This window comes from Canis aureus, chromosome 13 (assembly GCF_053574225.1).
Source record: "Canis aureus isolate CA01 chromosome 13, VMU_Caureus_v.1.0, whole genome shotgun sequence".
Lineage (NCBI taxonomy): Eukaryota > Metazoa > Chordata > Mammalia > Carnivora > Canidae > Canis > Canis aureus.
In genome coordinates this window covers 17,042,663-17,055,558 of record NC_135623.1, presented here as the reverse complement: position 1 = coordinate 17,055,558, position 12,896 = coordinate 17,042,663, and the positions used below count along the sequence as shown (strand labels likewise).

General features: G+C 35.3%; 1 protein-coding gene across 3 annotated transcripts in view; it reads right to left on the bottom strand.

Annotated features, from left to right (window-relative positions):
* FAF1 (Fas associated factor 1) overlaps positions 1-12,896 on the bottom strand; it is a 459,658-nt gene that overhangs the window by 232,934 nt on the left and 213,828 nt on the right. For all 3 annotated transcript variants that reach the window (XM_077844988.1, XM_077844990.1, XM_077844991.1), the window contains one exon: positions 404-509. In XM_077844988.1, coding sequence (XP_077701114.1) covers positions 404-509 — 106 coding nt within the window. The remainder of the gene's footprint in view (positions 1-403; positions 510-12,896) is intronic.

Here is a 12,896-nt window from a genome sequence, read left to right as displayed (position 1 = left end):
AAGACAGGGTACACAATATAAATAATATATTTGAGAGCAACCTTTCAAATAAAATATAAACATGTTCGAAAATGCATGCTGTCAACAATTTCCAAATTAATATTTTGAATCATTACTAAAAAAACCATAAAATATATTATATAACAATGAGTTATTTTTAAGCAAGTTTTCAAGTTGACTATTTTAAGAGTTATCAAGAGCTCCCATTTACAACATCTATCTTTCTAGGTCAAGTCATTTAATATATCTACAGTAATCATTGATGCTCCAGTTAATTAAAATTAAGAACCCAATAATGAAACATAAAGAGAGTTTCCAACTAGAACAGATAAGCCCTCTTTAACAGGGTCAACATTAGCTATAATGAGCTACCTTTATTCCTTAGCTGTGAGACATAACTCACCTCTTGAATAGTACTGCTTCCTGAGAAGTTCAGGTTGTACTCCCGCTGGACTTCTCGGTGGGTGATGATCAGCATGAAGTTTTGATTTAATGACTCCTGCAGGGCACTGAAAGGGTTGAAAGAAAAACAAGGAACTCTGAGATGAACATGTTCTAGCTTGCTTTACAGCTAGCTGCAAAAACCCCAGGAGTACCATAACCTCCACACAGGCATGTCCGGGCCCAATGTTATCATCTTTGCAGCTCCTAAAGGCAAGAGAACATGCTGAGAGCAACCAAGGGGAGCTAATCTGTTAACTCTTTCTCTACCAAGGTGTTTTTAAACTTCAATTCTAAACATTTTGCATACATAAGAATTTTCTAGAAGATATATGCTATTGTCTAAGTATTTCCTCCAAGAGAATCAAATTTTTCAATTATATAAAATTCCAAATATGTTACTAAGATGCATATTCAAAGGCTTTAGTTCAAATCCAAGTGAAATGGTTTTAGAAGAACAGAAATATAAAACTCATGAATGTTGTATTAGATTAGAAATATGGTTTTAGTAAAAATTCAGAAGATACTGACATCTACTGAACTTTAATTGCTATATCAAAATTACTTCAAAATGTCTGTGCTTTCACTTAGGAATCAGATATACATAGAATTTAGAAATTGGGGAATTAAGAGCAACATTAACCAAAAAATGTTAGAAAGGTATCAGAACCATGAAGAGTAAATGAAATTAAGCACATAAACTAAGAAACCTAAGTCATAGTTCTATTTGTTTATGACAATATTAATTTGTTTAAGCATTATCAACACTGAAAATAAAAATCTGCCTCTATTCTGTATGAATAATCTATACTGGCAGCCTTGAGTATAATTGTGCCATGCTTATGGAATTGGGAAAACAATTTCAGTATGGTATACAGTTCTAGCCTCCGTTACTCCTCCTTTGCTATTCTGTAACCATGTGATAAACATACATAAGATTAGGATTAGGCAGTTAATCTGTCTGTCCCGTTGTCTCCTATGGAGTTCCTAGATTAATTACAGACTAAAAATACCTAGGAAACAGCAATACATAGCATGAAATATTATTGATCAAAATCAAAGGAAATGATACCAAATTAAAAGAGTTTAAGTAGGATTCTTTGTCACTGTATCCTTAGCACTTAAGCATAATGCCTGTCACAGTGTAGATAAATATTTATTGAACAATGAATAAATTGTAAATTTCCAGAAAAAGTCTTATTCATCTTTGTATTTCACAAAGCAATACTGCTTTCTGGAAAACTACTAGGGGATTAAGATTTTGATTTTGATTCATGTAGTTATCACATTAAGTCAATGTCTGCATTATTCCATGTGCGAAAGAAACCAACCCAAATAAATGCATAGATTCTGTCCATTAAAAACTTCTCAGTCTAAGAAGGGTAGACAGATACATAAATAGCCAAAGTAAAATGTAATAGGTACAAAAAAAAAAAAAAAATAGGTAGGAACAGGTTGGGTGGGGCGGCGGGGGGGGGGGAGATAATGAAAACTGAGAAGGAAGCACTTAACTGTCTCAGTGAAAGAGGGAAATGGTTAGGGAAAGCTTCAGAGGAGAAGAAAGATATAAGTTGAAATATAAAGGATAAGTAGGACCTTTGTGTTTGTCATTTGTAAGGCATGAAATTTTTGCTTCATTTGGGAAAGAGAGAAGGGTCGCACTTTTTAGACAAGGAAATAATAAGTAGAACAACACAGGACATTCATTCACTCAGTTGACATGTATTTATTGAGCACCTATCTAGGTTCTAACTGCCAGGGATACAGTAGTGAACAAGAAAAACATGATCCCTGCTTTCATGTAATTTACATTCCACTAAAGGAGACAGAAAATAACCAAATAAATGTTTTTTAGAGAATACTAAGTGTTGTGAAGGAAATAAAACAGATTACAATTAAAAAGTAACAGAGGGGCAGGATGAAGGGAATTATTTTCAACATAATAGTTAGGGAAGGCATCTCTGAGGAAGTGCCATTTAAGTTGAGGCTGGTATGATAAGAAAGAGATAGCAGCAGTCTGAGCATGTAGGTCCTTACAGACCATAGTAAAGAACTTGATATTTATAGTAATTGCAAGGGGAAACCACTGGAGGTTTTACGCAGGGAAATAGTTAAGAACTGACTTACGTTTACATGTATACAATATTATTCTGGCTGCCTGGGCTATGGTGAATAAAATGTAAAGGCAGGGAGAGTTAGGAGACTTAGGAGGCTAGTCCCAGCAAGAAGTGGTGACTTGAACTACTAGGGGCAAAGAGGGTGAAGAGCTGTCAGGTTCAGATGTCTTTTAGAGGTAGAAGCCAGACAAATTACTAATGAAATGAGAGAAAACATATTCCCAAGTTTCTGGTCTAAGCAAATGGAAGGAGGGAATTACATTTAACAAGGAAAACTGGGGTAAGAACAGGTTGGGTGGGGAAACTAAGAGTGAAGTTTTGGATATATTAAGTTTAAGATGCCTATTAGACATCTAAAAAGAGATCTCACGTACAGTTGTACACAGGTGATGGTCAACGAAGCCAGCTTACAGCAGAATTCATAGCACAAAGACCGTATTTAGATTTTGTGGGTGAAAGAAATAACCTAGAGAAATACATTGCTTAGAGAAAAGGAGAGAGGCCGGGATGGAGTCCTACACATTCCAATCATTTGAAATCAAGCAGAAGAGTCAGAGCAAAGGAGAATGATAAATGGTCAGTGAGTTAAGAGAAAGATCAAGAAAGTCTAGTAACTAGACTGCAGTAATTGTTTCGATTAGGAGGGCATGAGCAATTATGTCAAGTGATGTTGAGACATCAAATGCACTAAGGTCAGAAAAATCACATTTTCAGGAAATTGTGAAAAGTTCATTATGACTGCATGAGAAGAGAGTAATGAGGCTCAAATAGTAGGTTGGGTCAATGTTCAATATCTGTATATTAAGTTAATTTAGGGTCAAAGCGGCAAGTAACAGAAAGCCTACTTGGAGTTTCAAGGCCTTTCACAGGTAGACCTACTTCCCAACTATTCTCTAAAATTTGACTTTTGCTCTAGAGCTTGGCTAACTTCTACTTCTCATGACAGAAACATCACATCATACTCAATTCAATTTCTGTTCATGTTGTTCTCATCTTCCACAGCTACCCCACCAATACTACACAGCTTTCAGGCCAACTCATGGTCTACCATTTTTATTTATTTTAGACTCTCTCTTCTCTGAATTTCTCTATCATATAATTCATTTAATACTTAGTTATAGTATATTCTGTACAGTTTGCTTTGTTTCATGTGTAGAAGTCCTTAATTCAAGACTATTAGCCTTTTGAGGATAAATATCTTATTACTCATCAGTATTTCCCTTGGCAACTAGCATATTAAAAAGTGATATAACTGAATCCTATAAACAGTTATAGAATAGTTTTGCAAAAAAAAAAAAAAGAATAGTTTTGCATGTTCTGAACTGCATATATATGGAACTACTAATTCTCATTTTTTGAGTCTGTGAAGTGCCACTTTATTCACAAAATGTGGATCAGAAAAGTTATGTAATTGCCCAAGGTCATGCAGCTACAAAAAGATGAAATCCAGTTTCTAAACTATCTTTAATTCCATGTTCTTTACACATCAGTATCCTACCTCCCAAAATGGCTAAGCTGCTTTGGAGATACAAAGATGAAGAGTTCACAATTAATTCTTTCTATAATTATTTGATTCTATTATTTGTAACAGTCAAGATAGACTATTCAGAATTTAAAAGACACCTGAGGACTGTGAAGAAAGACAGAACTTTGAAGTAATTTGAAGGATGAACAGTAATTTAACAAGTAGATATGCAGAATGATTTCAGGCACAGACCAATTTGAGCAGAGATGGAGACCAGAGAATATAGAGAAAAGTGTAGAAAGCAATGAGGAAGAAGTATAAGAAGATGTGAAGAAAGGTTTGTAAAAAAGAAAACTTAAAAAAAAAAAAAGAAAAGAAAACTTTAAAAAATTAAAGACCACCAGTATGGGAGCTTGAAAAGCAAGGCTCAGAATTCTGCAAGTCTTGATTATTATATAGATCTTCCTTTATCTTTACATGTGAATCTACATACATCATTAATACTTTTAGTGCTTGCCTTTACACAATTGCTTAGGTATGTTTCTGATTTTGACTGGCAGACTTGTGCAATAACTTTGCAAAAAGGTTTGCCAGGACCAGTATTAACTGTCAGACTACTTTGGAAGAACATCACTTTTGGGGCATCTGGGTGGCCCAGCTGGTTAAGCGTCCAACTCTTGATTTCAGCTCAGGTACATTACAGAATTTACTGTAAATTCTCAGTTTCCTCTTCAGGAAAAGGATAATAATCCTTCATAGAACTATGAATACTAAATTTTAGAAAGCCAAGTGGGAATTTGCATTGCATGTTAGTTTTAAGTGGTTTCTCATAGAACTTACTGGAAACAGAATACTTTTGAGGGGTACCCATGCTTTAAAATCTTACAATGATAATGAAACATTAATAAAAGGATCTATGGGTGTTTCTGTGGCAGTAATTTTTCATGTTTTAATTCCATTCCTCCACAAGAGTTCATAAAGAATAAAACTTTTTTGATGCATTGAACACAATTGTATGTAATGCCTAATACTATCCAGACTCACTCACAATGTTCTTTTTTATACAGGTCTTGCTTGGAATTGATATAGTGTAGTCATGCTCCTTGTGAGAATTGTTCATCTGGAAGAGTAAGCTGAGGGTACTACCTGTGACCTCAGACTCCAGCCTGACTCATTCACTTAGCAATTAACAATGATGACTAGCCCTTAATGAGTTCTACTACGTATCAGGCATTAAGAACTTCACGTCAACTTTATGAAGTTAGGATTATCATTCTTCATTTTATGGAAGAGAAAACTGATGTTACTCTACTTGCCTAATGACACATACAAAATACACAAAATAAGTAAAAGTGATCCAGGTCTAACTCAAGATTTGTCCTCCAAGTCCTGGGGAAGGGAACCCAGTAAAATCACAGTTCTGCCTTCACTGAATTTATTGAGAGATTGGCAGACAAACTTACAACTCATCTTTAATACTGTTTGCTAAGAACTCTAATAACCACTTCTCCTAAGATGCTAAGGAAATAAAGAAGAAGAATTCCTAAATTTAACCACAGTGGCTTCCCACAGAGGCTGGCATGTGAACTGAGCAAGTTTTGTTTCTTGGTTTTCTCAAAGGGTTTGGGGAGGTGGGGATTGAAATAGGGCTAAAAGCTGTAAAGAATTTACTGTGGTGATTGGCATAATTTGCAAAGGCTTTATTGCTAAAATATTATCTAGGCAACTGATTCTAGCTATAACTCAGCAGAATGAAGTGAGTCCTCACCTTAGCTGTTGCACCTAGGAGCAATTTTCTAAGTGTCTTCTAATGGTTGATTAGGATAGTTAGCCTCAGTTAATTCACCTTCAAGCAGCTTCTCTTTTACCTTCAAAATGCAAAGTCATTCATGCTACTTCAACTTTTGACCTTTAGAGTGGCTCTGAGGATGACTGCCAACCAAAGTGGGTAGGTGAGAAATAACATGAAACGATTTTTTTAATAGTATGTTTTCTCTTCAATTAGAGGTAGAAGGATAGGTATAGGCAAATGTACAACCTTCTGGAAAACAATTTGAATTTTCACCCAAAGCAAGAAATGGTTTCAATAGAACATCTATTCTCATTGTAAAGTTTTAAATTTTTTATTCATCATGATTTTCCTTTCGGTTAAAAATATTTGCATTTACCAACAAGAAGATGATTTCGTTTCTATAAACAGACAAAGGCTCTTAAAACTTACCATTACCCTACCTTCAAACTCAGAGTGAAATTAATGTTTAAACCATAATAAGAATCACATACACTGTTCCAAGCTTTAAGCTAGTGGCTATTTGGCAAGCCCGGGTGGCTCAGCGGTTTAGCGCCGCCCTCAGCCCAGGGCGTGATCCTGGAGACCCAGGATCAAGTCCCACGTCGGGCTCCCTGCATGGAGCCTGCTTCTCCCTCTGCCTGTGTCTCTGCGTCTCTCTCAATCTGTCTCTCTCATGAATAAATAAATAAAATCTTTAAAAAAAAAAAAAAGCTAGTGACTATTTGCAAAAAAAATACAATACAGTATAATACAATGAACATTAACATTTTTAAGCAATTAGTAGACATAGTGCATGATATTTTCATATATACCATCTCATAATTCCCCTAGCCAGCTTCTTCATTTTAAAATTGGTAGGCAGAAGGGGAGTCTCGGTTGCAGGGGGCGGAGGGGGGTGCGGGGCAAATGCCTGGGTGGTTTAGTCAGTTGAACTTCTGAGTCTTGATTTCGGGTCAGGTCATGGTCTTGGGGTTGCAGGATCAAGCCCCGCATCAGGCTCCACACTCAGCACAGAATCTGCTTGGGATTCTCTCTCTCTCTGTCCTTCCCCTCACTCACATTCTCTCCCTCTAAATAAATAAATAAGATACTTAAAATTGGTGGGGAGGATACAAGAGCAGGAACTATAGCAAGGAAGCAGGCAGGCAGGCAAGCTGGCTGGCCACTCAAAATTCTCAGTATTATAACGAAGCATTAATATTGAAGTCACCAATGCAATTCTAGAAACAGTTCCAGTAGAACATCTTTTCTCTGCTTTCTTTTTTGTCCACAAGTCTTACACTTCTAGTGACCTTTCATTAGCAGAATGTCCACCTCTGCCTGGGAAGATTCTATTCCAATTTAACTATGAACATTTATCAGATAGAGAAGCCATCTATAAAATACCTGTGTTCTAATAAGTGCCAATTTCATTTTAATTCACTGGGTTGGTTTAACATATTTTTATATTACTCTCCAGTTTTTTTTATAAGGGGAAAATAACATATAGCAAATTTTAACACATAGGCCCCAGTAAATAAATTTGAAGCCACATTTTATCTTAAGATTTATTTATTTATTCATGAGAGACACACAGAGAGACAGGCAGAGACATAGGCAGAGAGAGAAGCAGGCTTCCTGAGGGGTGCCTGATGTGAGAATCAATCCCAAGATCCTGGGATCATGACGTGAGCCAGAGGCAGACATTCAACCACTGAGCCACCCAGGCGCCCTGAAGCTACATGCGAACATAAAAAGCCATAAATTACTAGACTTTGTGATCAGGTATTGATAAAAGTAACATTTTGAAATAATGAAGTATAACAGTCTAACTCAGTCTTGAGTTTATTTCACATTGAGAGAATACTTTAGTGATCCACTTATGCAGAAAGCACATGGCTATTTAATATGTATGATGCAGTGACTTTTCAAGGTTAACTTAAAGCTGCATTATGGTAATGAAACAATCTTTTGAGCATCATGTAGCTATATACCTATTGTTAATTCCTGATTAAAATGAGGAATGGCTTTCTTCCTGCCAAATAGCAGGCCCATTTCATAGGGTAGCACAAAAGTAGGCAAAGTATCTTGCATCAAGAATAATAGTAATTTTTTTTTTTTTTTTGGAGAATAATAGTAATTTAAGGATTTCCTTTCCAGCAATTCCTTGAATCAAGAATCCTCTCTTAAATTCTTAGGCTACCAAAAGATTTGGCCAGGCTACACTATAGCCTAACTATTAAAATAGTTACCAGTTCTAAGGGAAACACTGTTTATACTTTATAGTATAAATTCATCAAGATTAAACAACGAAACTAGGAAGCACAACAAATTCAGACTGAGGTTTCAGGAATCTTATGCCCTGAATGTCTGTGTCCCACCCTTCCTCCCCCACACCCCACTTCCACTAAATTCACAAACCAAAAGCCCTATCCCCACTGTGATGGTATTTGCAGGTAGGGCCTTTAGAAAGTAAGTTTAGAAAAATCATGAGGGTGGGGCCCGTAATGTAATTAGTGTCCTTAAAGCAAGAGAGATAAGAGCTTTTTCTCTCTCTGCCAAGTGAGGACACAGCAAGAAGGCAACCACCTGTAAGCTCTCTCCAGGAACCAAATCTGCCAGTACCTTGATCTTGAACTTCCCAGCTTCAGAACTGTGAGAAATAAGTATCTGGTTTAAGCCACCCAGTCTATGGTATTTTGTTATAGCAGCCTAAGCTGACTAATATAAGGGCTTTTTAGAGTTTCCGCATTCATAGTAGCATGTAAACAGCTGCTATCAATTGAACACAAGCTTCTACATGGATATGAACCATATATATAATATTTTATATTTTAATATTTATATATTTTGATATATTAATTTTAACATTTATATGATATATAAGTGGATGATATATCCAAATTTTAATATTTATATTAAATCATATTAATATTTATATATAATATATAATGGATATGATATATCCAAATTTTGTATATATATATGTATTATACATATATATCTCCAAATTAAAATCTCACTCATTAAAATCCATGGTAGAAAACAACATGCTTTTGTCAAAACTCATATAACTGGGAGAAACAAGAAATATGCATTTTTGGTTGGGGTATGGGCAAAATGGGTTAAAGGGAGTAAGAGACACAGGCATCCAGTTATGTAATGAAAAACAGAAATAAAAAGAACAGTGTAAGGAACATAGTCATCGATATTGTAATAGCATTGTATGGTGACAGATTGCAGCTACACTTCAGGGGAGCACAACATAATGTATAAACTTATGGAATCACTATACTGCACACCCTGAAACTAATGTAACATCCTGTATCAACTACACTCAAATAAAATTTTTTTTAATTGTAAATAAATTTGTAAAAAACAACTGTGCACTTATTGTATGTAAATTATCTCTATAAAAAATATAAACCATAAAAATATACTTGAACAATCTGATAATTACCATTCTTAAAATTAAATGGGTCCCAATTTTTTTTAAAGATTTTTAAAATTTATTTGAGATAGGGAGAGACAACATGAGTGGGAGGGGGCGGGGGGGGGGGAGTGCAGAAGGAAAAGCAGGCTCCCTGCTGAGCAGGGAATCCAACAAGGTGCTCAATCCCAGAACAGCAGGATCATGACCCAAGGGGATGGCAGATGCTTAACCAACTGAGCCACCCAGCCATCCCTGGGTCCCATATTCTTAATTTCAAAAATACAACATGTTTTTTTAATCAATGTAAATGGAAACCATGGATTTGTTGCCACTGCTAGTTAATAATACTGTATGTCCAGTGACACATGGTTTGTTGACAGTGAAATCAAACTTCTCAAATCAATGTTGTGTATGTACTTACATACACACCACTACAGGTATCAAAAATATCTCCTGTTTCATTCCTGCTATGTATGCTATTTCTTTTCTTGTAATAGATATTTAAAACAAAAATATCATTGTAAAATAATAGGCTTAAGGGGTTCATTTCCAGTAGATTTTATTTCTTAAAATATGATCTGAATTTGAAACAAAAACAGTAATTTCTTTCAAATTACTGTGAGTTTTTATTAGAAAAATGTAAATAATAATCTTGGAATATGCTATTGCATTTCCACTAATATTTTATATCTTTCCAAAAGGTCTCTTTTTTGTTTCTGGGAATATTTTATAACCTACAATGATCTTTTTATCCTTTCAGATATATCAAGATTTTAAATTAAAAAGCATCACACATGGCAATTTAAATTTCCATTCTAAACTTAAAGAGTCATATGAGCTCTTGTCAACAAAAGACCAAATTTACTATAATTATGGATTATTTACACTAAAACAAAATAAGAAATCAATATGTAAATGTAATGTTTGTTGTAGCTAATGCAGGCAGCAATGACAGATTAGGTTCAAATAGCAATCAGTTTGGAAATCTGGCACATATGTAAATGAGTTAGGGACTTGATGTTTACATTTGACTGTATTTCATTCAGGATTTTTAAATTATCTCAGGAACACCATAAAAATAAAATGTTAATCTTTCAACTATAAATACAACTTGAGCCCTCATCGTAACTGAAGCTAGGATTTGCTCCTGTCCAGCTAAACTAACATGATACTAATAACTCTGAGCTACAGATTACATCATTCTTAATTAACACTCTGCTACAGTTGTTAACATCCTCCAAGACACATCATGTTATCATCACCACAAGTTTTGTAACAATCTTAAAACCACGTTTAACGAAGGCTGGCCTCTTACTCTGCAGCTACTTTTAATTGCTTTTTTTGCTGGCAATTAAATATGTCTAGATAAACAAACATTTGGTTTCACATAATTTTAATAACATTTTTCATGATAATTTCAAGTTCAGGTGTCTTTATGTCTATAATTACTGTTTATCAATATAGTGATATACTGGATACAGCAAACTGTATTAACCAAAGTATATAAGATTAATCAAAATGTGGTAATTAGTGGTGATAGTGATATATTGTGATCTATCAAGTAGTTTATAGCAAAACTGTCAAAACATAATTCTAGCCATGTAGACAAAATGGAAAAAAGCAAAAAAAATTACGTTTACAGATGTATTGATTTTTGTTTCATGAATTAGTGACCAAGACTCTGACTCTTCATTAAATCAACTATAGAGAATACCTGCAATTCCTTTTCAAAGTGTGATGTTAACAAGCTAATCTCAGTAGTCACCAACCTATCAATAGTCAGTAAACTGTATAAATGGGTTTGGTACATCAATCCAATTAGATGTGTTGGGAACTCCATCAATGCTTTAATTGGAGACAAGTTTCTTCTTTCATTCAGGATGCATAACTTCAGGGAAATATCCTCTTCTTAAAATGAGCCACTTTTCAGTAACCCCTTATTAAGAAACATTTACAAACCTATATTTCCTAATTTTACTTTTATAAACTCTAATAATGATACTTGCTAGAATTAAATTCAACTTGAACAGAGTCACAATAATGTGCCAGAAACATTGCTTACATTCATTTATTCTCGAAAAATGATGAGTTAAAGAATGATATATCAAGCAGCACCTGGATGGCTCAGTAACTGAGCATCTGCCTTTGGCTTAGGTTGTGATCCCAGGGTCCTGGGATGGAATCCCGCATTGGGCTCCCCATAGGGAGCCTGCTTCTCCCTCTGCATATATCTCTGCCTCTCTCTCTGTCTCTCATGAATTTAAAAAAAAAAAAAAAGATATATCAAATAGATATCAATTATAATGATTACAATACTAGTAAAATATTTTTACAGGTAACTATCCTTTGTAAAAACAACAACAAAAAAGTTATTTTGTAAAACATTTTGGAAGAAAAAATTAATTGATTCATTCAGAACATTTACTTACATACATGAAGTTTTCAGAAAACTGTCACATATAGGCCATTTAAAGTCTCTCTCTCTCTCTCTACTACACTGCTAAAATCTCATGAATGCTTATCAATAAAAAGCCACCATGATGAAGACATACTCAGGGGCACCCAGCTGGCTCAGTCACTTAAACATCTGCCTTCAGCTCAGGTCATGACCCATAGTCCTGGGATCAAGCCCCACTCATCTGGCTCCCCCTCAGAAGGCAGACTGCTCAGAAGACAGTTTCTCCCTCGCTGGTGCTCTCTAAAGTGCTCTCTTAAATGAAGAAATAAAATCTATAGATAGATAGATAGATAGATAGATAGATAGATAGATAGATAGAAAACACACTCCTAGAACACCATTTCAAATGACATCTCTCAGCAAATTATTTAAAAGTTAAATTCTATTGTGTTTCTTTTTCCTAGTTGAAAATAAAAATACTTAGCCAAAAAACTCCCCCATTGAAAGCTGTTTGTCTCTTCCTAAAAGAGCTGCATCACTTTGTCTTATCCATTTAAAGGATTTTTTGAATGTCTACTTTACGTGTGAATTAGGTTGAAATGAGACTCTATGTTGAGGATCATACTCACTCTAACCTTTCGAACAGTGTTCAGAAGCACTACAAAGAATGTTTTGGAGTTAAGAATTCTATGACAGCCAAGTCCTGGCTCATCCATTAACTAGCCCTGTGACCTGCCCAATGCTCACATGTGCTCTTTTTTTTTTTTTTTTTTTAATTTATTATTTATGATAGTCACAGAGAGAGAGAGAGAGAGAGAGGCAGAGACACAGGCAGAGGGAGAAGCAGGCTCCATGCATCGGGAGCCCGACGTGGGATTTGATCCCGGGTCTCCAGGATCGCGCCCTTGGCCAAAGACAGGCGCCAAACCGCTGCGCCACCCAGGGATCCCCTCACATGTGCTCTTATTTAATCACATTACTTCTCTCCAAAGCCCTAGTAGGCCAAAATTATCAACCTGAACATTCTGGGTAAAGAAGCCAAGGCCTAGACTATTTAAGTTCTCCTTTCTGTACCTTAGTTCTTCCAATCATAAAATGGGACTGGATTAGATGATTGCTTTAGCTCCTTCCAAAGAGGATATTCTTGAGCTTTCCTCTCATTCTAAGTCAGAGCTCTTGTAGATGTGACTCTTCTTGTACTAAGGAAATATACCAAAAACAGAAATAGTAGGATACATCCCAAGAGTGAGAAACATTACAAGAAGTAAAAT